We start from the raw sequence: 26,244 nt of genomic DNA, 5'->3' as shown, positions 1-26,244 counted from the left end.
TTGGGGTCAAGCCATTCTGAACACATGCTAGCACCACCTTCTGTTTAACTAAACTCTGCGTTCACTTGAGATACCCTGATGCCTTTACACGAGGAGTGGACGCGCTATTTATCTCTGGAAATACAGGTAAAGCGAGCGACACTCTAATTTAGCTGATTGGTGTTCAGGGCTGGTGAACAGAGCTCTTGGTGCTAATGTTGGCCTCTGTAAATGGGAAGGGTTTGTTCCATGAGATTATGTGACATCGGAGCTGTCAGTTCTGGGGCATTAATTGACATTGTGTATCAGGTTAGGTTAATAATCTCCAGCTTGGTTCTGCTTGAGCAGGCCTGCATGCCGGCAGATAGAGATCAGTGATGAAAAACTAGCCTCCAAGGGAGGATGATCACACACGGCGCGGCCAACGACTTGGCCATTGTACCTCGAGACCTACAGGCACAGAATCTGTTAACCATTCTGTGTTGCCTCTGGAAAGCAGCAGTCTTCGGGAACTGGGGTGCAACCAGCCAGTCTCACTCCCCCAGGGATGCCTGCGGCAATCAAAGCTGCTCCAGATGACAGAGGAATGGATCATGCAAACCAGGAAAGGATATTACCAGAGTGGGGGACAAGCCATAGGGATATACCTGTTTGTTTCAGCAAGATGTCCCAAGAGTCTAGGAAGAATTTCCCCCATACCAAGCAAGTTGGGAATTACCTAGTGGGCAAAATGATCAACAAGGGCTCCTTTGCCAAAGTGATGGAGGGCTTTCACATCCCCACTGGGGAGAAGGTAAATGGAGAGTGGCAAGAACAGAGTGAGGAATGTTTGCCACTAATTTCATGGTGATGTATGCTGAAGAAGTTTAGGGCTTTGTTTCTTCATCTGCAACCTGGTGCTTTATTTAGCTGAAGCAGCAATGCCCATAATAGTAATATATATATGCTATCATGCTCTGGAATATTGCACCAGATCTAATATGTTAATATTACTGTGTTAGGTATGTTGTGTGTATAATTAGATGTTTTTCCTAACTTTTATGAATCACTGTTTTCCTATTCGTGATACCAATGAAACTTGTTCGATTCCTATTTGATTCTGAGTATCTGAAGTGGCGGTTCACCTAAATTTTGTAAATGTGTTGATGGATACACTGCTTATCTTCCTTGAGAAATTCAACATTCAAGTTATCTAACAGAAGTGTAGAATTTGGGAGGCAGCTTATGTCTGTACGTGCAGACATTCCACTGTGTGTTGTACAAGGAACACTTTTGCTGGAACAAATTATTAGATCATCATTATATCATTATCTAATTTTAGCATATATTAACTGAAATCAAAAACTTACAAAGCTACCGACATTGAATATTATGACTTATAGCATGCAAACCACTAGCAGAAAAACTGCATCTTGATCCCATCAATGCTAAATAATATATATAAAAAATACGTTTTTGTCTTTGACACTGTGCTGCTAAAGAAAAGTGGGTTGTCTGTATTATAAAAAAAGTATTGACAGCATTTTTGTTATTTAGGTAGCCATAAAAGTCATAGACAAGAAAAAAGCCAAGCAAGACTCCTATGTTTTAAAAAATATGAAACGGGAACCTAGGATACATCAGATGATTAAACATCCCAATATTGTTCAGCTCTATGAAACATTGGAGACGGAAAACTCCTATTACATGGTGATGGAACTGTGCCTAGGGGGAGATCTCATGGACAGAATCTGCGAGAAAAAGAAACTGGAAGAAAGGGAAGTCAAGAAATATACCAGGCAGATAATGTCTGCAGTAGAACATTTGCATCATCATGGGATTGTCCACAGGTACAGCAAATTTCCTTCCCTCAGATTTATATTTCAGGGGGCATGATAAAACTCAGCCCCACTCGTTTCATGAAAGTATCTGATGAAGTCTTCCATTCAAATTAGTGGGATTATTAAGTGCTTAACTTTGATCAATTATGCCATATGTATATACCAGGCATGTCCAAAGTCCGTTTTGGGGTAAAATCCTAAAAAAAAAAAACACCTCAGCAACTTCAATCCTTAAAAAAGCCCAACAACTCACACATGTTCACTTCATCAAATCTGGCTATCTTTGAAAAAGGTTTGGGCACCCTGGTATATACAGTGGTACCTCAGTTTATGAACTTAATCTGTTCCAGAAGTCCGTTCTTAAGCTGAAACCGTCCTTAAACTTAGGTGCGCTTTCCCTAATGAGGCCTCCTGCCGCCGGTGCCCTTCCACTGTTTGGCTTCCATTCGTAGACCGAGGTAAACTTCGCTAACCAGAACACTATTTCCAGTTTTGCAGAGTTTGTATACCAAATAGTTCATAAACAGGGCTGTTCTTAAACCGGGGCACCACTGTATTTCAGAAATATCAAATTATATACTCACAGAGAGCATCCATGCAGCCTTAAGGCAGTGAAACCATTAGGGTGAAGTGAATTATCTCAAGGGACAGATGAAAGCATGGCACCTTGTCATTTAATTTGTTATTACATCCTTACTGTTGGAGAGAGAGAGAGAGAAAACACACCCCACAACATTTGGATTTCCTGCTTCAGGTAATGAAATGTCTCAGGCTAGCTCAGTGTACACACACAGCGTTAAAGTAAACAAGTATGGTTTTGAGTGCAAACTGGGATTTATTAGGAGAATAAACAAAAATGTCCATCATTTTGACAAGTGGGTCATTATATGTGGAGCACAGGGTCAGCACCTCTGTTAGGCAGTGTGAGGTAGTTACCTCAGGCAACTGATTTTGGCTGCCGTGAAAGGGAAGCAAATTTCTGGTTGTTGTTGCTATTATCATTATTATTGCTGCTGCTGCTGCTACTTCTGCTACCACTAGCAGAAACTTTTTGCCTCAGGTGCTAAACTGGAGTTGAGAGATAGAAGGGATTAGTTTGTTCAAGTCACCAGCAATTTGTAGTTTGAGGGGGTTTCTCCCTCCTCCAACTCACCTTCCTGAAACTCCCACTTTCTCTTCCCCCTGGAACATGAGCTTTGTAGTCTAATTCTGGCCTCATAGAGAAAGCCATCATCAGTCCCTGTTAAGGCCTGGCATACCTGTGATAGCCCAGGTATTGATCCCAGGCCTGCTTCCCACTGCCCCATAATATGTCACTCTGTGGTAATTTTTTCTTGGTGGGTGGGTGGGGGGGGGAGAGGCTTCAGGTTTCTGGACTTCAGTGCCAAGGTCCAGCATTAACTGCATACTATGCTGGAAAATATTGTTATAAGGCAACAAGTCTCTGGGGAGCTCTAGTGCAATTAAGTTATTACACTCAGAAAGGTTAGTTTAACATTATTTGCAGAGCAAAATATTATGCGCTAGATCCAGATTTGCTCTGGATTTCCACCAATTCTCATCCTGTCCACATCCCCCAGTGCCAACCTAGGGTTGCCATATTTCAAAAAGTGAAAATCCCAAAATTGTTGAGCTTTTTCGCCAAAAACGACACTGCCAACATGCGTTGCCATACGTCTGGAGTGTCCAAGGGAATTGCATGCTGAACTGACTAAAATCACCTCCCCACCATGCCCAATGAATGGAATTTTACTCACAGAAACTCTGGATCCAATCATGTATTTCAACACAACACATTTACTTTCTCTCCTGCTTTGTTTAGAGATCTGAAGATTGAAAATTTTCTTCTGGATGAAAACAACAACATCAGAATCGTTGGTAGGTGTACTGTATGGCAGACATACAACTCTCTTATGCAGAGATTGTTTTTTTGTTGCCTTGCACTTATACATAACAACTAGTGGCCAAATAAACAGCTATGGTGTCTGTGGGTTGCCAGAGTGAGGAACCTAAAGCTGGGGGCTCGGAGTGGCCCCACAGGCCTCTCTGCTAGGACCTCAGAACTCTTCCCAGCCATGCCCACTCCCCTGGCTACCCCCTTCTCTCCCCAGACCACATCTTTCACACATGTACTTGCCTGGCTGGAATGTGTTTTTGAACTGTGCTTCTTCCTTGCCTGGGTGGAGAGATATGGGTGGCTGTCATAGAAACCTCTGACTTTTGCATGGCTGGAATATAGCTTACTACGCAAAGATTTGAGTCACAGGTCTTGTTTCACCCACTCTTTTGGGGGGCCTCTAAACACTTCCACTTTTGCCTCTGGCCCCACCCAATGCCACCACTGTTGTGTGGCCCTGGAAAGCTTCCCACAAGGGTATGCAGGCTTGCGGATGAAAAAAAAAATCACCACTCCTACTGCAGAGGATACTCAACATGAGATAAATGTATGCCCTCTGGACAGAAGGACCTAGGAGTGTAAGGACATCTCTCCCACCATCACAACAATACACCCCAGAAAGAATCCATAATAAACAGATTAATTTGCTCAATATGCTTCTGAACATCTAAAAGTTTTCTGGACTCCAGGCTGGGCTTAGATCAGGCCCTGGCGCAAGGTAATGGACTCATCACTGCACACCATGATCAACAGCCAAAGACCCTGGTGCGGCCTTCCCTTCCCCACCCCCTGTTTATACATTACTCATTTCCCCTGGTACCCAGGGAGGATTCTGCCACACTCTCTTTCTGCTTGTTTAAATTAACTGAGCAGACTAGGCTCATACCCAAAATAACACATTTTATATTAACAAAAGTCTTTAAGCAAAAGTCCACCTCAGTCTATAGAAACTCCAGAGGAGCTGGGTTAGACATGTTTCACAAAAATGAAACCAGTGACCAAGTGTTGCTACTGGGCAGCCCACACTGCTTAGCCCTATGCTTTCATGTTTTTTATAAACAATCGTTCCCCTCTTTTTCTCCTCACATGTTTTGAATGGTAAGATGCTGCCCACGTTGACTTTTGAAGAGTCATCACTTGGAAAGGTGCACACTTGCCACTGTCCTCATTACCTGCCACCCTCATATAGTGGACACTGGGCTGCTGCGCCCTGGACTTTGTTCCATCTCTAGTGACATCCAGGAGAAAGTGGGGAGTGATATAATATGAAAACAGGCTGCACCAATCTCATTTAGATTAGAATGTTGCTCGCTTTGGTTAACTGGTCAATCTAAACTCTAATGATATCCCCAAGATGTATGTTTGTGTGTGAAAATGTATAATTTTCTATGTGTTGGTTTCTTCAGATTTTGGACTGAGCAACATCATGAAGTTTGAGGGCCTTTCTCAAGAACTGCTAAACACTCAATGTGGGAGTCCAGCCTATGCAGCCCCAGAACTCCTGGCTCATAAAAAATATGGACCCAAAGTCGATGTCTGGTCCATGTAAGTAGATTGTGAATATTTTATTGCTCCTACAGCACTTTAGTAGAGTTCTAGTCATGTGGTACTGCTGCCAGCAAATGATGGGCTTGTGATTTTGAACAATTCCCCTGGCAGCCCCTTCTTCCCCCACAAAGAAAGTACAGTGGTGCCCCGCAAGACGAATGCCTCGCAAGACGGAAAACTCGCTAGACGAAAGAGTTTTCCGTTTTGGAGGTGCTTCGCAAAACGAATTTCCTATGGGCTTGCTTCGCAAGACGACAATGTCTTGTGAGTTCCTGCTGGTTTTTTCCCCTTTCCCCCCTTTTTTTAAGCCGCTAAGCCGCTTATCAGCTGATCCGATCAGCAGATAAGCCGCTAAAAGCCGCTAATAGCGCTAATCCGCTAATCCGTCAATGGGCTTGCTTCGCAAGACGAAAAAACCGCTAGACGAAGAGAATCACAGAATGGATTCTTTTCGTCTTGCGAGGCACCACTGTATTCAATAAATTTACATGCACATCATATACTCGAACATGTACTTTATCTGGATCTGTAAGAAAAATTATTCTGTACAGTGCCCTGGAATTTTATAATGAAGGGTGGGGTATAGATATCTTAAATAAATAAATAAATAAACAAACTCAGATATTTATAAGTCAAACTATTTCTTTTTTACTTTCAGGTAGGTAGCTGTGTTGGTCTGACACAGTCAAAATAAATAAAAAAAATAAAAAAATGTCCAGTAGCACCTTAGAGACCAACTATGTTTGTCCTGGGTATAAGCTTTCGTGTGCATGCACACTTCTTCAGATATTTCTTTTTACATTGCTGATAATATCTAGTCACATCCAGTCTCCAAGAATTACATTTATCAATTATATCCCAGCAATGTTCAGGAGAATGGGGGCCTCGAAGACATAGCTGTCAACTTACAGATTTGAAAATAAGGGACCAGCACCCAAAATAAGGGACCTGCAGCCTCACCTGTTCCAGGCACTCCAGTCTTCCTGTCCTCCTGCAGTCTGGTCAAACTCATGCTGGTAGCTTCGAGAACACTGTCCAACCAACTTTGTAACCAGAGGTTCAACTGAATAGAATCTGAATCACATGCACCACAAGGCCTATGCAGCCTCAACTTAAGATGGCTCCCTGGCCTGGCTTTGCACTGCAAAATTTGCAGCAGCACGTGCAACAAAATGGTGTCCAGCATTCAAAACCCCCCTCAGCTTGCATTAACTAGCCACACACAAGGCATGCAAGCTCCACCCCCCAGTCGTTCTTAGACTTCTTATTGGGTGAGCAACACAGCCAAGCAACACAGTTGGAGCCTCCCTCCTCCCTGGCCGGCAGGGAGGGAGAGGAGCCGCTTCGTATGAAATTTAAGGGACATCATTTAAGGGACATCCATCAATAAGGGACAGCAGCGGGACATGGCGCTGGAATAAGGGACTGTCCCTTCAAATAGGGGACACTTGACAGCTATGCTCGAAGATGATAATTTTAATTTTAAATGTGTGTGAGAGAGAAACAGAAAAATTTAGTTGGAGCTTTAGGCATCAGTATACTAAATGAAGTTAAACGCACCTCAGGAATGGCAAGTGGGTTTCTTGATTTTTACAAAGAGAGTAAAAACAAGAGTACTTTGATCTCTAGACTCACATAGCATTGGATTTTTACACTGCAATCATTGTATATGTTAAATTACTTGGTGTTGGTGATATATGAAAGTGAGTGCTTTTAGGACTACCAAGGCCTCTTTTCAACACCCTACCAGAATGTGGAATTCCTAAAGCATGGAAAATTTGAGGGTGAGAGAGGCGTTAGTATACAAGATGTTAATAGGGAGCAACAATAAGTTGTGAGGTTGACTTGTGACTGGAAACAGACAAGACATGGGGATTTATTGACTGTCACATGCTACAGCTCTTCCATCCCTCTGAAACTGAGGGCATGAAAACTGGAATAAAACAGGTGTTCTGTAAATGCAGCTGATGGTGGATGAAAGCTAATCACATTACAGTCCTCCAAAGCGTCTTAAATCTGATGCTGCAGTTTCTTTTAGGCTTGGAACCTAAGTTAAGTTAATGTGAGGAAATTAGGGAACTTTTTTTTTTTAAACCGCACCCCCTTGAGGGGCTCTTTGGATGGCCAGAGGCTCCTGTACAGTGTGGGATGAGGTAAGACTGCTGGGGAATGGGAGGAAACATATTCTACAATTGACAACTGGCAGATTCCATTCTAAGAGTCACTAAATGCACAGCTTGCTTCTAAATAGTCACGTAGTATGTAATGGGGTGGAGGTTTGTGTGGAATTGTGTGGAAAGGGCCTAGAGTTAGATTCTTGTAGATTGCTTGCTTATTCTATCGTGTATGGGTGTGAGCAGAAACCATCAAGTTTGGCTGATAGTAGCAACTTGGTTGACAAAGTATATAATGCTAACACACATCAATCTATCACTGTACAGTGGTACCTCGGGTTAAGTACTTAATTCGTTCCGGAGGTCCATTCTTAACCTGAAACTGTTCTTAACCTGAAGCACCACTTTAGCTAATGGGGCCTCTCACTGTGCCACCAGAGCACGATTTCTGTTCTCACCCTGAAGCAAAATTCTTAACCCTAGGTACTATTTCTGGGTTAGCGGAGTCTGTAACCTGAAGCGTATGTAACCCGATGTACCACTGTATTCCCAAGCATCACACATGCATTTTATGAAACTCTTCTTGCTCCACTGATGTGACTGTTGCTATCTTTCTCCCTGGCAGAGGAGTTAGCATGTTTGCCATGCTAACCGGCACATTGCCCTTCACTGTGGAACCATTTAATATCAAGCAGTTGCACCTCAAGATGGTGAACGGTGAAATGAATCCCATTCCACCCGACATTTCCACTGGTAAACCATACCTGGCTTTGTATTATACACATGGAGTTTGATCCAGCCAAAGTAAGCACTTTTGAGTTCCTTTGACTTCAGGGTCATCCGAAGACATTTTGTTGCCAGAGGCAGAGCTGTGAATGCCACACACCCCCACCCCCTAGCCACAGATTAAGGAACATACTACCCAAGGCCCACTAAGTTATTCTGGCACCTGAGCAGAAAAACTCAAAAGCACAAATACCTTTCCCTGGTGGTCAAATCACAACCATAGTATAATAAATTGCAGACATTTGTTGCCTTTTCAGGGCACGCAAAATAATCTGCCTGAGCCACCTACTAAACTCTGACTAATGGTAGGACCGGACCGGCTTGTCTTCCTTGGAAAAGATGTAGGTACATGCTTAACACTCCTGTTGAACTCTCTGAACTTATCTTTGGCTGGATTGTCCTCGTAATGCTTAATGTTCATTGAAAATGTGACACAAATAAGTTGTGATTTCATCTGTCATCAATCTTGTTAAGGAGTAACAACATCTATGAAGCACTTGTTTGTGATTTATTTTGAAATGAGTGCCTTTTTCTTTGCAAGCATCTTTGGATCTTCCCAGGGCATTTCCTGGGCACATTGCCCAGACATTGTTAATCCTCCCAGGTGACCCTGCCACAGCCAGCAGGCATTCATTGTCATTAAACAGTATTTGCAAATGCTCAGTCCACCAATGACAGCTGTCAAATGACAGTGATGCTTGGTCCAGCAAAGAGAACTATTGTGCGTGTTTCTCTGAGGATGGAGGCTAGGCTAGCATCACTAGTGTCACGAGCACCACTTTGGATGCTACTCATGGCGTCTTGCAAAATGAGCCACGGCTAAAACACCACCTTCCTGTACCATTTTGAACAACCTGCCACTGCTTCATGGCTTTCCCATAATTTTAAATATATAAGCTTATTTAAATTTTATGCTAATAAAGTTTTGTGTGAAAGAAAATGCTGATGCAGTTTCTCCTCCTCTTTGGCAATGTATTAATGACAATGATTATGAAATCATTATGACTAGGTGGATGGGACAACTCAGAAACACCATCTGCAGTGAGAGACAAGTTGTGCTGGCCACTACGTTACTTGATGAGAACATTTATGCACAACTTCCATTCAAAAAAGATTTGGGTTGGTTTTTGTTATAAAACCAAAGTTTTTTAAAAAAATGTTTGTTGCTTTATTATGTTTCTGTAAATGCTGGAAGCCACCCAGAGTGGCTGGCGCAACCTAGTCAGATGGGTGGGGTACAAATAATGACAGCTCCCACATCAAATGGGGGCACCTTTTATGTGGTTGCGCGCAGCCCCCGGATCCCAGGGCGACTCCTGGTAGTTCGGGCTGGCTTCATCCTCCCCAGGCTGGATACCTGGAGATCTCCACCTACCTCAGCCAATCGCCCAATCCCGCCTGGTATTGGGGATTGGCCTGGTAAGGGGAGGGCCCGTCCTGCCCACACAGCAGAAGGTGAATCTTACCTGCGTGGCAGCAGTTGGCTCCTACTACTACTATGTTCACAGCAATTCTGCATGCATCTCAATCTAGCTAACCCAACATGTAGTGCGGTCACTTGACTTGAAAACAGAGCAGTGACCTGCCAAGGCAGCTTAATGCTTCTGCTCCTCCTATATCTATTGAATTACCAAGCAGCCCAGGTCAAATTGAGTACCACTGTTATTGGAAGTGTTGTCTGCCACCCTGCAACATTATAGTTGTCAGGTCCAGACAAGGCCAAACTTGGACAGCTCTACCCAAATTTAGGCTGGGACAGGAATGTGCTTCCCTACCCCAGGGTTCTCGAAGTAATTTGCTGAAGGTAGACTTAAGGAAGATCTAAAATCCAGGCCTGAAGGCACTGGCAGAATTCACTGCTCTTTTGACCAGATGAAGGTCATGTTCATAATGTGTGTGCCAAACATAGTCAATCTAGAGGCTCCATATTGCCTGTCAACTGTGGAATTTTATTGTTCTCCCTTCTATTTCCTTATGTGCCTGAAAGAAGGTCTGATATTTCAACAAATGTTGTCCTGGTGTTCTCATTTGGTTAAACAGGCTGCAGAGCTCTTGATTTAAGCTTTGGAGTCCCTACAACAGCTTAGGTAAATTAGGTGGGTTGCAAAAGCACCCCATGATTCATTCTGGTTATACTGTGGTGTCAGTGTTTAGAACTGCAAAGCTTACTATTTTAAGCATTAAAAATTAGGCCACCTACAATGGGTTCTAAAAGGAACTTAATTATATATAAAGTACAAATGGAAGTATAAAGCTTCTTGTGTAATGCATGAATTCATGAGTCTGAATGATGCTCATGGGCCACTGGTGGTCCACAGACCACACTTTGGGAACCCTTGAACTTTTCTAGCAGTGACTCTCCAGGTTTTTAGGTGGGGAGTCTCTTTCCCAGTCATACATGGAGATGGTGGGAATTGAACTTGGGACATTAAACACCTGTTTATCAAATAGTTAACAAAATTAAATCCTCTGAGGGATCTCTGCTGATGTGAACTTAGCAAGTATGAGGTCTAAGGCCAGAGAAAGACAAACTGTAATGCAGGCTATTGCTATAGCTAACATTGTTTTGTTGGAATTTCTGCCCAGGAGCTGTTCATTTCATGCACTCTTTACTTGAACCTGATCCAGCTAAGAGACCTGCTATTAAAGAGGCAATGAAAGACAAATGGCTGAATGATGGTAATATCAGGAAACCACTGAATCCGTGTACATATAAAAATAGGTAATTCTTTTTGAATTTTGTCTTCTTTGTTCATTTTCGCTTTATGAATAGCATTTCCTAGGCTTAAGGCCAATGCAATTAATTCTCGTCCTTCCTTTAAAACAAAACAAAACTAGAACTGGATCATTTTAATGGGGCACATATAAAGTCCAATCCAAGTCTATTGAAGGCACTTCCTGGTTCCTCTTAAAATTTTTAAAGACTGGCGGAATTTGAATAAATTGGTTCCGTCCTACTTTATTTTGAATAGAGTTCCTAGACAACATTGTTCTATAGGAGAAATGCCCCACCCCTAAGCTTAGGATTGAAACGTGCGTTTTTTAAATTAATATACAGAACTTTCACTGACTGAGGCCAACAGCCATTGCTTGAGCTGTTCCACTTCAGATTGCTGGTGGGGACTCTATACGGGACTGACAGTGGGTTACCTGCGTTTCAGAGAGAGACACTCCCAGTCCTTCCTGGCAATGCCAGGGATTGATCTAAGGACCTTCTGCATTCAAAGCAGATGCTCTGCCACTGAGTCACAGAGTTGTTCTCCCAAAAAATTTACATTGATGTAGTGTTACTGGCTGAACATATAACTGAGTGGCAGTAATTATACAAGTGACATAATATGTACGTTTACCCAGTGTGGTGTAGTGGTTAAGAGCGGTAGTCTCGTAATCTGGGGAACCGGGTTTGCGTCCCTGCTCCTCCGCATGCAGCTGCTGGGTGACCTTGGGCTAGTCACACTTCTCTGAAGTCTCTCAGCCCCACTCACATCACAGAGTGTTTGTTGTGGGGGAGGAAGGGAAAGGAGAATGTTAGCCGCTTTGAGACTCATTTGGGTAGTGATAAAGCGGATTATCAAATCCAAACTCCTCCTCCACCACCACCACCTCCTCCTCCTCCTCCTCCTCTTCTTCTTACCCGTAGACCTCTACTGAGATCCAACCCATTACCATTGTTGCTCTACTGCAGCAATAAGATTGGAGAAATGGTGGGTGAGGCAGGGTTTAGGAGTTTATAGGCAGGTTGGGGAACTCAAGGGAGATTTGGAGGAGGTGTTCAGATAAATTTTGAAATTGGGATCAGGAAGAAAACAAGGGTTCTTTTGTTGTGGAGGGGAATAACTTTGTTGAGTGAGCTCAGTTCCAGACTGAGCCCAAGGGTTCCCTCCATCCCTGTTACCAAAGCATCTTGTTTTTCAGACTTCGCCCCGATGAGCTGAATCCTGTTGTTTTGAGTTACATGACGGAAACACTGGAGCTCAATCTTTCGGATGTTGTCAATGTCTTGATAAACAACAAGCCATCTTATATAATGGCAACATACTACTTGCTATTGAAGAAATTAATTAGATATCAGAAAGAACATGGGACAATGAAGGTGAGGTGTGAATCAATGACTGGATTAGTGAATGCATGTTGCCTGTACCTTGCCTGCAGTTCTGAAAACCAGGGGCCTGCATAGTTTCTTGAGCTCCGGGGAAGCCAGTTCTCAGTGGATTTTTAGTCAATGCATTTCTAGCTAGCTGTAAGTCAGGTTATTAATTTCTAGATCTTCCTTCCCTGGGTTTACTAGATCTTCCTTCCCTGATTTAGATTTCTGCATCCCAAGAAGGGGGTAGAGGTTGCAGAACCATTGGGGAGCTATGCTTGCAATGCACATTTGGTGGTCCTCGATCCCAGAGAGTAGATATGGCTGCATTTTATCATTCCTTTTCCTGATGTTGAAGGGTTGGTGTTTGGGCAATGGTGAGAGCTAAGGATGCTGCAAGCCAAACATCTCTAATGGAGGGCAATGAAATATTGTGGATACTGCACCTGCCCAGCTTGGTCCTACATTGATGGAGTGGGCAACATCTGGCAGGAGCAGAGGATGGATATTCTGGCTTGTTAATAGACATGGTCTCTCTGCAGTTTCTAAGGGAGTTGTCTGTCAGATGACAGAGGTGTGGGGTGGAAATCTGAGTTGTCCTAGGGAACAATCATGGTTCTTAGACTGAATACTACTTTAACTTAGAGCAGGAGTGGGAAACCTTTTTGGACCAGTGGCCCAGATCAATAGAGATTTTGAAAATATTGCATTGTTTATAAATGATTTTAAGTAAAAAAATAACAATAAATTCCCCATCCTCAAGGGCCAACTTTGACAGGTAGGTTGGACCATCCACCAGTTAGTTATCCGACATTATAATGATGTCAGGTGATCGAAAACTTAGTGCACAGCACTTCCCAGTCACCAAGCATAAGACGTGCAAATCCTTTTGTGCAGCGTTTTCTGAGCACACGAAAAACAGCTGTTTGTCAGACACTTGGGAAATACTGCACAAGGGGCTTTGCAAGCCCTGTCCTTTGGTACTTGGGAAGTGCTGAGCACCAAGACTGCATACATGCCACACATTTAAAGCACATCATATCTGCCAAAGAATCCTGGGGATTGTAGCTTACCCCTTCACAGAGTTAAAGTTCCCAGGATTCTACGTAGAAAACAATGTTCTTTAAATGTATGGTGTACACACAGCCCATGCGTGTTCATTGGTATCATTTTTGTTTAAAGCAAGTAACTTTCCCACTTGGAAAGTAAAGAATTGCTTAAAATGACCTGGAGCAGATTAACTTGTGTTTGCTAGTAGCTAGAAAAGCTTTCTTGCTTGACACAAAAGTTTTTTTTGTGTATGTTATGCAAGCTTCTGCCTTGCCTTGGCAATTTACCTTGCTGTTACATTATCATTTTTGTTGGGTTATGTTGGTGTTAGTTGTATGTTTTGGTGCTGGTTTTGGACATTTTAAGCTCTTTTGAGCTCTGCTTGTAGGAGTGAAATAATGAATAAAACAATAATATCTCAGTGTCAGGGAAGGTGTGAAGCAGATCACACTGGAAACCTCAAACATTTTAAGAATTTCTCATTGTTTTCTTTGAGAGGTTGCAAGGCCATATAGTACATGTTTCATTTTAGCCCTGAGTTTTTAATGCAGAGATTCAGGGCTTATTAAACAAATAAACAGGGAGGGGGACATCTTGGTACTTACTTAGAGCCAAATTACTTTAGGCATCTTTATGTTTTCCCTCACTGGTAACCATCACTCTTGAGAGGCTAGCAGCTCAGTCATAAACATCTTGCTCTGTGTAGACAGGAAGCCAAAATCTAACTTTAAAAGTGTAAATGGTTTGGAAATATTTGACCAAAACCAACATTTCTTAGAATACACATTAGAATGTCCAATCCAGGTCGAAAGCTTGTTTTGATAAGTTTGACTCATGAAGTTATGGCTCTGTGCAAATTTTCAGTGTATTGCTTTGGCATACTTAATTATTTTGGAACCTTCCCGGAAAGTTCAGGTGCCTCTAAAGTTCAGTTGGGGGCAAGGGTGGTTCAATTTTTCTTGGTCTGAAGCCCTGGAAAGCCACTGCCAATTGGTAGACAATACTGAGCTGGAAGGACCAATGGTCAAAACATAGTTTGTTGTCTTCATAAAGTCAGCTCACAGGAGTAGTTCCAGAAACAGCTCTTGTTACAAAAGGAGTAATGTGAGCAACTTTCCCTAAAGACTTCTGGGAACTGTAAGTTGCTAAGGGTACTCAGAATTGTGGCTCTGTTAATTCCCATGATTCTTTGGGGAAAGTCTTGTGGTTTAAAGGTGCATGAAATATGCTTTAAGTTATAGTTTGTGTGCAGCCTCTCCAAAGATTTTAGGCACTTTTCATTATTTTTACTGCCTAATGGTTACATATGCTCAGGTGGAGAGTGGTTCAAAAATTAGATGGGCCTTGTTAGGGTTTTAATTCTTGCTCATAGGAACTTTCAGGCATTTTGTAATAAAGCTGTTTCAAAGACTCACTTGATATTTGCCTGTTCTCCTGTATTCCAACACAAGCAGGGGATCATGTAGTGACAGACGGGGGAATTGCAGGGGGCAGGGTTAGACAACCCTCATGGTCCCTTCCAATGCTACAATTCTATGATTTCTCTACATGCGATTTTGCTCATGGACACATTATAGGGTGGAGGTGGTTGCAGCAAGCACATGTTTATTTCACACCAGGATGTACAGCATCATGGGTTTTGTAGTCTTAATGCTAGATTAACATTTTGCATGAAAAGTTCATTCTGCAACTGATACTGTAGGATTTCACGATATAACAGTGCCATCACATTGGTTGATATAAACCCCGTTGCAGAGTTTAGCACAATTGCAGAAGATGATTTGGCAAAAAAGGTGAAAGGCTGTGAAAGTGTTCACCAATATAATAATACCTAATTTTCATTCATGTGAATGTGTAAACGTGACAACCATGAAAACACCTTGGTGCAAGATGAATGCAAGACAGATTTGTTGGAAACATGGCAGATATCAGTAAGACCACCTTAATTTTTGCAAGAGATATTGCAAATGCCAGTATTCTGTTGTCTTTAAATGTTGACAACAAGCCAGATATCACTTTTGCTTCATCCTCTTGACATTCTGCCATGCCTGGAGTGAGTTGCAGACACAATGAACCCATTGATATTTGAACACTTGAAACAAATAATTTACAACAAAGTGCTATTGAATAAATAACTGAAAGCTTCAAATAAGCTAAATAACTTTCCAGTAAAGTCCTATGCTGAAGTCATATTTTCCCTCTAGATTGGATTTCATAAATGCTTTGCAAGCAGCTATGCATCCTATATAAAAAGGAGAGCTTTTTTTAAAAAAAAAGTCATTGGGATTTATTTTCTGACATGGATAACGGAGAAAGCCAGATACTTTCACTAGCCTCCTGTTTGGGTTGTAAAATAAAATGCAATATGAATTTACACAAGGCGCATCTTAATGCTCCGATGGGGACAATATGGAGCAACTTAAGAATCCCTTGACCTGCATTTGAATCAGATAGAAAAAAATAGAATTTTGGAAGTTCAAGGCTGAAATCTTCTACTATCCTCATGTTCTCTGTATCGCTACCCCAGCAGATCTGTTCCCTGTGGTCCTTTAACTAGTGCTTAGTGAGGACTTCATGAGTGCTTTCAACTCCATTTGTGCACTAACCAAAAAGTCAAAAGGTCTTCTCTTCATAAATTCTTCTGATATTAACTCTAAACAGTTCCCTTGTGGATTTCATCTGTCATTCCAAGTTGTACTTCTTTTACATTGCCATAAATACTTTCTCTCTCACGTCGGCTTTTAGGCTCATCAAGAAAGCCATCCAGCTAACTTTATTTTCCCCTTGACTTTTGTTTATCCAAGATATATGGACAACTCTTGCAATAAATTCTCAGGATAGCAGCAAGTTCGCACATCTATTGTTCCTCACTCAGCGAATGCAAAATCTGATGGCTAAGACTGAATGTATGAAATGGTCATCAATGATAAAAACCACAGGCAGAACTTTCGTACAACTTCACATCACTTTAGGCATAATACAGTTGCAGCATTCACTGATCTTCAGCATTAGAGCTGGCTCTGCCATTAGGTAGAATGGGGCAACCATCTCAGACAGCAAAAGCTGAGGGGCAGGGAGCAGTGGTGAGCTGCTGAAGGACAGAGATTTATGTTCCATGCGGCCTACTGCCCACAATTATTAAGTACCATGGTGTCCTACTGCCTGTGTCAAAGTAAGAGTCAACTGTCAGTCCAGTGGACTTATATAAGCTTTGACTCAGAGAGCAACATGTCTTGGAGTGGCTGTTCTCAACATTATTGAACTGTTTGGGGCAGTGAAGGGGGAGAATGGAAAAGTTTATTTTGCTGCATTTTATGTACTATTGCATCAAGCCGTTAACCATTTGCACATAAAAAACCCCAGCAGAATCCATTCTTTCTTGATTGCTTCTCCATAAGACTGTATGCACAAGCTGCTGAGTTGAGACCCTGGGGAATGGTGGGTTCGGGGGAAAGAGAGGGGCCATTTGGTCTACAGTTTGGGCATATAATACCAATACTGGCACAACTACAATGGCTGCCGATTAGTTTTTAGGCCCAATTCAAAGTGCTGGTGTTGACCTATAAAGCCTTACATGGCTCAGGACCTCAATACCTTAAGGACCACCTCTCCCCATATGAATAGACCCAGACCTTGTCTTGTCATCTGAGGCCCTTCTCTGTGTCCCCTCTCTCAGAGAGGTTCAAAGGGTGGCAACAGAAGAATGGGCCTTTTCTGTGGTGGCTCCCCGATTGTGGAATGCTCTCCTTAGAGAGGCTCGCCTGGTGCCATCATTACATTGTCTTTAGATGCCATTTTACTATTAGGCTGTCTCTCAGTATGCGTTTTACTATGCTTTTATTATGTTTTATCATTGATGTTTTGCAATGTGTTTCTAATGTTGTACAGCTCCCTGAGATCTTTTGGTGAAGGACGGTATATAAATTGAAATAATAATAATAATAATAATAATAATAATAATAATGCATATGGGCATTGCTGAGGAATAATACTGTACTGACATAATATAGCAGTCAGCTTCTGCATAAGTTTTTAAAAACTAGTAAAATAATTGTCCTAAAAACAATTTAAAAAAACAGCACACACACTATAAATGCCTGTGCAGACATGTCGGGGGTTAAGTGTTGCTCAACACCAGTGATGTCACAAGAACTAGCTAGTAGTTGCCTATGAAAGTGATGTAAATACACTACACAGAACACTACAGGTTCTAATAGACAGGCTAACTGAGTGGTGTATGTGACATTTTCTCATTGCCAAAAAATAAATAAATGCTGTTTGAGTATTGAGAGAATGTGATTTCCCACAGTAGACACGAGGAAAGAGATTTGATTCCCCACCCCCTCATCAACTAAGTCATAACTGTGCTTTGGTTGTCCAATAAAACTCTTTTCTGGAAAGACCCTAAAGGTTCGATTTATTAAAGTTTAACTTCTCACTTTCTAAAATCCTGACTGCAAACAGCTGGTCACAAAAGATTTAGTTTTAGGCATGATAGTAATTTTGTTTGGTGGGAAAACCTACTGGAAATTTGGCTTTTAAATGACTACAGGCAACCGAAACCGTTTTTCCACAATCAGGCTTGAGCCATAAATTATTGGATAAGCATAAAACATGGCCTGTCCTTTTACACACTGTGATTTCTCCAAGCAACCTGTTTGCATTTTACGTGTTTTGTTGTAGAAAAGAGAGCCTAATGATTACAATTTGCCATCCAAAACTTTATAGTTAAGCCTTGCAGAAATAGTGTTCCTGCCAAAAAGCTTCCTGCCCAGGTGCTTAACCAATTAGCTCTTAAGAGGCCTGGCTATAAAAACGAACCATGGCAAGTTTTCTGATGTACTGTATATAACGTGACAGTTTGCAAAATCTAAGATGAAAATTTGTTTTCTTAACCAGGAGTGTGCAAAATCCTGAGAGACGCTTTGATTGCTTTGGCTAAAATACTTATGTCATCTCTTATTCCCCACTGATGCAGTGCGGTTTGAGCAGTACAGTTGTTGGTGTTTTTTTTAAAAAAAAACTTACCCAAATTGCTCAAGGACAGAAAGTCCTTGAAGATAACGGATATAACCGCATTTCTGCAAGTTTTGAAAATATTTGATAGGGACAGATGAACCCACAGGAGTTTCAGATTCCCAAAGTGTTTCAGATTCCAAGAGACTCAGTCTTTTAATGTACTCTACTAAGGCTCAAAATTCATTCAAGCATTGGGAGAGCCAGTCAGCCTATAAATTTTACTTGCTTCGAATAAAGATTTCTATAGGATAGATTAACAAGGAAAACCTTTCCTGTAAAAACAGTGGCTGTCAAGGTTTAATACTGTACTATATTGGATTCAGTGTCCAACTATCTATTAAGACATGTCAGCATCAACGGTGCTATCTTTGGCTATTTTACTCAGAAGATTTGTTTATGTATTTAGTTATAGGCTGTTTTTCTGCACTGCCCTTCATCCACAAGGATCTGGCAGGTAGTGCACAAAAGTACATAAAATAGTAAATAAAATCAAAACATCAATTTAAAAAAACCCATTCAACCAATTGCAAAATTTCAGCCCTTGCGGCCAAATCCAACCGTCAGTCCTCACCCGAATGTCTGCATGAAAAGGTGTGTCCAACAAGGTGTCATGGGCTGGCTAGATGCAGAAGAGTGGTGGGAGGCCCCAGCTGGGGAACCCTCCAGGGAAGAAGGCTCAGAGCCAGGGGCATGGTGATGGGACGATGATGAGTGATCAGAGGGAGAAGAGGGAACAGAGTGGGAGGAGGAGGTGTCGGAAGCTGAAGAGGTAGCAGGATTCGTGAGCAGGAGGAAACTGTCGCAGAGAGTTGGACAGACTCAGAGGCAGGAGAGGAGGGGGGCCAGGAGACAGGCTGCTGAAGAATCTAGGGAGTCTCCTACTCTTGCTGTGATCAGTTCCCCTCCCACCCGGTCTCCCAGAACACAGAGAGGAATGAATACGGCGGAGCAAAGAGAGACAAGATGAAGTTGCCTTAGATTGCTAAGGTAGGACCTGAGCGGGGAGGAGCCTCATTGGGGCTAGACCTACTGGGAAGTGTTGCTGCGATCACTAGGCCCTCACTGCTTTGGTTTCTTTGAATAACGAGTTAACTTCACTGACACCAGGTGTTTTGTTACTGACCTGCCCTTGACTCCAGCTCCTGACACAAGGCATGTAGTTAAGTAGTAGAGGATGTTTTGCATGCAGAAGATCCCAGCTTCATTCCATGGTACCTGCAGCTGTAAGTGGTGTGAAAAACATGTGCCAAAGAGCCTGGAGAGCTGTTTCCAGTCACAGTAGACAATACTCTGCTCAGTGGACTAGTGGTTTGGCTCAGTATAAGACGGTTTCTTGTATTTGGGTTATGGCTCTACCAGCAGATACCAAGTGATGCTGGAGAAAAGGAATTTCTCATAACAGCCCTTGTTTTTATACTGTTGGTTTTATTGTACATAGATTATTTATGGCAAAAAATGTAAACATCCTATTCCATAGTCTTTGTAGTCACAATACCAGTCTCCACAGATTTAGAGTTAGCCAGTTTAGCTGCAGACTAAGTTTGTTGAACCTAGTTCCCTCTGAAACCAAAGGGACTTAACTTGATCACGACTAGCTTTTCACATTGGACCCCTCTTCTTAACCTACCCTAGTCTAGTAACAAAGTCTACATCCCACCTAGATATCTGAACTTACCACGTTGCAGTTTCTTATCACTTCAGCTTTTCCATGTATGGTAGTATTACTGGTGTCTGATATGTCTACAGAAGGAAAGTACCTCAGAAAAGTTTGATGTTAAACTTCCTGGGACCCTAAGCCAAGATGCAGATGATATGCCAGCTTCTCAAAAGACAGAACAGGTTACAACAGAAAACTTGAAAAGCTGTGAGAATAAAGTGTTTCCTTCTGTCCTGAACTCAGAAATGCCATATGCTATCCAGGAAGATGAAATTGCCATCACTCTGGAAAACCAAGGAATTTTACCAGAAGGTAATATGTGCTGCTTATCTTCATAATCTGGAATGCGGTTAACCGGTTAACTGGGGTGAGTGGGACTTTAATTGAAATTAAGGTAACCAAGGGAGATAAGTTACATCAGGAGTGAGGAATTTCAGGTCCAGGGGCTGCCAGGCTTCGATGTGTGGCTCTCAGAATTCTCCCCAGGCCATACCTTTCAATGACCCTTCTGCACACCCTGAATGTTTTTGCCTGGCTAGAATGTTTCCTTGAACTCTGGTAATGTCTTGCTTGTTTGAATGGAAGATAGAGAGGGGAGTGTGTGTTTAGAAACTGGCCTCCAATAAAAAGGTAAAGTTTGCATTTGGTGCTCTACACACCTTCCCCTCTGGCCCCACACTGTACTGGCATGTGGCCCTCAGAAAGGAATGAGGCCCTCAAAATAAAAAAAGGTTTCTTACCCCTAAGTTAAATGGTAGGCAGCACTGTTACTGCTGCTGTTGTAGGGGCACTCCATGCAAAAATACCTGGGAATTGCAGGTAATGCCCTCCATTAGCAAGTGGCTAGCTAAAGCATATCAGTGTGCACTAATAGCAAAACTGATTTGTTGTGTCGGAATGAAAGAAAGAAAACAAAGATGAAACAATTCCCCTCCCTTTTTCCAGTACTTTCTTTAGAGGCACAAGAGAACCAATACAGTACTTGCAAGAGCATAGTGGTTTCTTTTGTCCAAAAAGCAAACAAAATATAGTATGGGTTTCTGTCAATCTGGTTTTGTGCTTTATAGATATTATATTTGAAAAGTAGATATGTAAAGCATATATATTTTATCTATGTTATTCTAAGAATTTTTTCTTTCTTTCTTTTTCTTTTTTGGAAAATTAATTGTTTTTAACCTTAACTTACATCAGAGCACCTTAGCTTACTGTTTTAAAGGGAAAGGATAGGCAAGTATGAGCAAGAGGAAGGAGAGGATTTTTTTATAGTTCCTCTTTTAGCCTTTTGCCCCCTTGCCCACCTTTCAAACTGTTCCAGAGTGTCCCCTAATTTTCCAGAACACCTTTGGAATACCAAGAGAAGGAGAATTCAGCAAACATTAGCTTCCTTCTTGCTGCAGTAGAAGTGTCCCGTGAGTGGAGATACTCTCACAGGAACCCTCAACCCAACTCATTGTCATTTCTCATCTACAATTAACCCAGATGTGTTGTGACTCATGGTCAGTCATGAAATAAAATTTATATCTGAACTTGATGAGCAGATGATATAACTGGGCCTCTCATGAAATCTGGAAGGTGCATATGTATACAATTCAGCACGTGTCTTTTTAAATATTGGAAGTGGCAACTATGAAAGGTTTTAGCTCCCACTTTTAAATATCTTAAAGGGACATACATTGCACCCTTAATGCTTGTAAGAGGGAGTATTTCATTGCAAAACAAGTCAGAGTGTATTATTCTCTGCAAAATATAAAGTGCAAGTTTGTATTTACTAGCATTACTCAATGGTTTCATGTAGATGTTGAATGACATGGGGGGCAATATAGAACTAAACAGTATTCCCTCAACACTTAGTGTACCCCTTCTTATTTTTACCATTTTTTTTTACCTTTTATTATCATTTTGAAAGATCAACATCTTATCATCATACCAAATGTCAATCACGAATTTGAAGTATAACACATACTGATATCTCTACTCTTTACTGCAACTATAATTTCTACATAAACTGATTTCATATACTCTATATTCCATTTAGTTTCCAAGTTTGCAGACAGAGAATTGGTTCATTTTGAACCTCCTAAATCTCCAAATAAATATTTTTCATGTGAGCCATTAAATCACACACAACTGGACCCGCAGGAAAATATAGAAGATATTAAAGGTTTTTCAGAAGAGAGAAAATCATATTTATCTGAGAAGCCACCTTCTGCTTTAGGAAATAACCCAGCATATTCTATGAACCACCAGGCTCAGAGGTCCTTAATGTCATGTGCAAGTAGACTAACACCAAGGTCAGCAATTGAAAACCGACTGGTAGACCAAAGTCCTATGGTTTGCCCAGACACAAGAGTCAAGGATCTTCTGAAAGCAATGGATGAGAATCTTCCATCTCTACCATGGCAATACCAGGAAAAAGAAAGCTCAGCTCTCTTGATTATGGAATCACCACACCTCTCACCTTTACCAAGGCTGAGACAAGTTGCCCTGAGGGACCCCATCACTAAAAAGATTTCATTGATGGGACTATCACAGCAACAACCCAATGGCTCATCTCCATTTTTTGTCAACGGGTCAAGACCGCCAATTTTCCCCATGACCCCACAACAAACACTTATGGTAAGAAGCTTGAGGCAATCCAAAGAAAAGTCAAAAGACTTCTTCAACAGTGGCAAGGTTAAGAGGAACTTTGTACAACTCAAACACACACCTAAGGATGTGGACTTGAATCTTCCAGTGTTATCTCCACCATATCAAACAAGGTCAGGGAAAAAACCTGAGATTTTAAGACTAGATTTTGCATAATGTTTGCAATGCAATATACTAAATGAGTAGCAGTGGGGTGTATGTGTATGTGTGCAAAAAAAGTGCAAAAAAGTGAAGAGACAAAGTGTTTGGCAAATAGCTAGGAAGATTGTGACAGGAGAAGGGAAATGGAGTGGGAGTAACTGGTAACACAGAGTACAGAACAAATGGGTCCAAGTTAGTTGTGCACATTATAACAAAAGAATAAAACTCTCTCACACACACCCCACAAGACCCACAATAGGTTGATTTCAGTGGAACAAAATGCAACTAACATCCACAAAGGAGGAAATGAATATTCAATAGCTGGCAGTTTTTTTGTTTCTATTCCTATTTTCACAGAACTCATTTGTGAATCCTGTGCCAAATAGTTAAATGTGGTTATTTTATTTTTTAAAAAAATGTTTACACAACTGTAGGTACTTGAAATTCACTGTTTCTTTCTTTCTTTGTTATTATGAGAATCCATATTCATGATGAAAAGCAAAAATGTGCCCTGTGGACTAACAATTTATTGGTGAGCACTTTCTGGTACACGTAAGTTATCTAAGTCATATGCATGAATACTTCCCAACAGAGAACTTGCATTGTAATCGTGAGCCTGTGGCAGATATTTTTTAATAGCAAGAATGCAATACCACTGCTCATGTTCCTCCTATGCCATGTGGATCTATCCCTTCACAGTTTGGATGAATCCCAGACTTGGACTTGGGAGCCTGGGTATAAAATCTTAGCTCATATTGGAGAACTCATGAATTGACTTCAACTGCAACTCCCTGGCCAACATTACCCCAAACAATACCATTTAAAGAGATGTTAACCTTTTATACTATAAACTTCAAGAGAGGTAAGGGCAAAGCACTGGAAACATGAGAGTGTGTGTATGGTACAAGAATGGTTTAACTATGTTTGGAATAATTCACTAGCTGACAACTGTCTAAACAAATTTGAATACTAAGATGGCTGGACTAGGGAGATGATTTTGTATGGTGTAGCTTTATTTAATGAAGAAAGAAATCAAGTGAACTGGCACACATGGCACAATTTTTTGGAATGATGATGAACAAAGTTTCATAAGCAAATTATTTGTAACCACCTCTGTCAAATCTGAATATATAATACACCATATGTTGCACTGTTATTTTTTTGTAAAAATAAATAGTTTTTAAAAATTAAAAAATCGAAGTTCTACTCATTGTGACATCTGCTAGGACTCTGGCACTTCATGCACTTGTAATGTCCATATTCTGTCACCTCTGCCCTTTACTCATAAACACAGAGACTCATAGATTTCAAACCTTTCCTGATCCAGGACCCACTTTTGACTTCAAATGTCAACATGGATGTCACCCCCAATTTTTCCACCCCACCCCATCCCCAAAATAATATACTGTGTTTTTCGCTCCATAAGACGCACCTGACCATAAGACGCACCTGACTTTTAGAGGAGGAAAACTAGAAAAAAAATATTCTGAATCAAATGTTGTACTAAACTATTTAATAAACTACCGATATATCGGAATAATATTTCAACCATGTAAAGTGAACAGCAGTCAACAGTGGCATTAAGAAACATCATCACTGTCATTAACAAATGAAGAGAGACTTTATCCCCTAGTAAGGGGGGCAGGCAATGGAAATATATGAGCTTCCCACATTCAGTCCCTTAGATCTAAGGACTGTATGGTTTGGCCTTACACAATTGTTTTAATAAAGCCAAAAGAAGTGGGACTTTCTTCCTTTTTGTTCATTGCAGATTGCTCTGGGGGCTTTCATATGATGGAGGAATGAGGGAGAGATCTGATTCAATTCCCATTTAAAGTCAAACCTATCTAATTCACACCTTCGTACACAACACAAGGACCAAACCACAGCCACCCTTCAAATTTCACACTTCTGCAAAGGAAGGCACTACTGTCCCAGCAAGACCAGTGGTGGAGGCACGTCGCCAGTGGGGACATGGGACATTGCCCACGCGAGCGTTGTCCCAATGGGGTGGCGCAGGCGTGCACTTCTATCCCAATGGGGCAGCCGAGCACGGGGGCGGAGGGGTTACACAGCTCCCGCTGTGCTTGCTTTACACCCGTGTAAGCGGCTCCTTTCCTACTTTAAAATGAGCCGCAGAGGAGGGACAGAAGGGAGGCATGACTCCCGTCTATCCCTCCTCCGCACAGCATTCACTTCATAAGACGCACAGACATTTCCCCTTACCTTTTAGGAGGAAAAAGTGCATCTTATGGAGCAAAAAATACGATATGTAATTTTTCTGTCACTGGTGACCAGATGCAAGGTTGTTGTTTTTTCAGGCGTAGCCTGCCATTCAGAGGTGAAAAAGCTTCACTTATCAAAACATATCTGCTTATATATCATAATTCTGTCCTCCTTTCTGATGGATCATATTCTCTCTCTCTCTCTCTCTCTCTCTCTCTCTCTCTCTCTCATTCTCACTCTCCTCTGCTCAGGTAGGGATGGGTGAGAAACCTATTTGTTTCACATTTTTATGCAGATCTTTCTAATTTGCACTTCCCAAAGCGATATGTAATCCAGCGATATGTATCCTTCAAAATTTGAAGCGCAGGCTTCTAACCCCCACCCCCACCCCAAAAAAACAGTTTAAGAAACCTATATTGGATGAAGTGCACACAAATATTATTACATTAGCTAAAATGATATATAGAAATTGATTATCTTAGGGAAATTGCTTGCAAAAAACATATACATTAGGCAAATCACATGCAACAATGTGTAAATTAGGTGAAATGCACACAAAAATGAATATAATCTTTTTATTAAGGCATTTATCAAAGATTTAGAAACTGAGGTGGAAATGGTGTGAACTGAACCTAAGACTGGAGGAATGAGAATCCAAGATAAGCCAGTGTTGACCAATTCATCCATCCTGATTAAGGGATGCCTAAGACAGATAGATTTAAATAGAAGACAGTTACTCAGGACTATCCATTGCTTTTTATAATGCATCCCTAACCACACTGTTCTTTTAGCCATAAAAATACAGTACAGTTAATAATTTAGCAGTCAGGGAAATTTTGTTTAGCCTCTAAATAGCCTCTGAATAATTGAGAAGGCGTTCTGACACTAGATAGCTTTTTCAGTGCAGCGACATCCACCTCGTGTAAAATGGTGAAGAGAGATTGAAATGAATGAACCGTCCCCTGAAGACTCTCGCATTACGGCTTATGAATACGCTCTCCAAATCAGAAGCCAATGAAAAAGAAGACGGCTGCTCATATTCACCAGTGAGAGAAGCCACTTCCCATTCGTTCACTTCTTACACGCAATCTGCTGAAAATCTATGGCTGATAGAAATCAAAGGATGTATTCTTTGGTAGTGACTCTGTGAATTTCTGCATATATATATATATATATATATATATATATATATATATATATTTGAAGGGTGTTTTTGTTTTTGTTTTAAACTGAAGCACATTGAAATTCTAAAATGAATCAAAGAAGATGAGGGAGAA

General features: G+C 41.4%; 1 protein-coding gene across 1 annotated transcript; it reads left to right on the top strand.

The window, feature by feature from the left end:
- The first annotated feature begins 434 nt into the window (after window positions 1–434).
- LOC309529166 (hormonally up-regulated neu tumor-associated kinase-like) lies at window positions 435–23,879 on the top strand. The gene is made up of 9 exons (XM_082216970.1): window positions 435–772; window positions 1,516–1,808; window positions 3,622–3,677; window positions 5,103–5,241; window positions 7,984–8,111; window positions 10,731–10,866; window positions 12,060–12,237; window positions 20,044–20,266; window positions 21,990–23,879. Exons 1-9 carry the CDS (start codon window positions 527–529, stop codon window positions 22,754–22,756), a joined length of 2,166 nt encoding a protein of 721 aa, XP_082073096.1. The 5' UTR covers window positions 435–526; the 3' UTR covers window positions 22,757–23,879.
- Window positions 23,880–26,244: the final 2,365 nt, after the last annotated feature.

This window comes from Podarcis vaucheri, assembly GCF_965113315.1.
Source record: "Podarcis vaucheri genome assembly, chromosome: 3".
Lineage (NCBI taxonomy): Eukaryota > Metazoa > Chordata > Lepidosauria > Squamata > Lacertidae > Podarcis > Podarcis vaucheri.
The sequence above is the reverse complement of the archived record's forward strand: the minus strand, read 5'-3'. Positions and strand labels throughout refer to the sequence as shown.

Excerpts from the sequence above, each read along its gene's own strand:
- LOC309529166 (XM_082216970.1), top strand. The coding sequence starts at position 527 with ATGCCTGCGGCAATCAAAGCTGCTCCAGATGACAGAGGAATGGATCAT. Across the intron at positions 1,809-3,621 it reads CATCATGGGATTGTCCACAG|AGATCTGAAGATTGAAAATT; the intron begins GTACAGCAAATT and ends TGCTTTGTTTAG. Across the intron at positions 8,112-10,730 it reads TCCACCCGACATTTCCACTG|GAGCTGTTCATTTCATGCAC; the intron begins GTAAACCATACC and ends ATTTCTGCCCAG.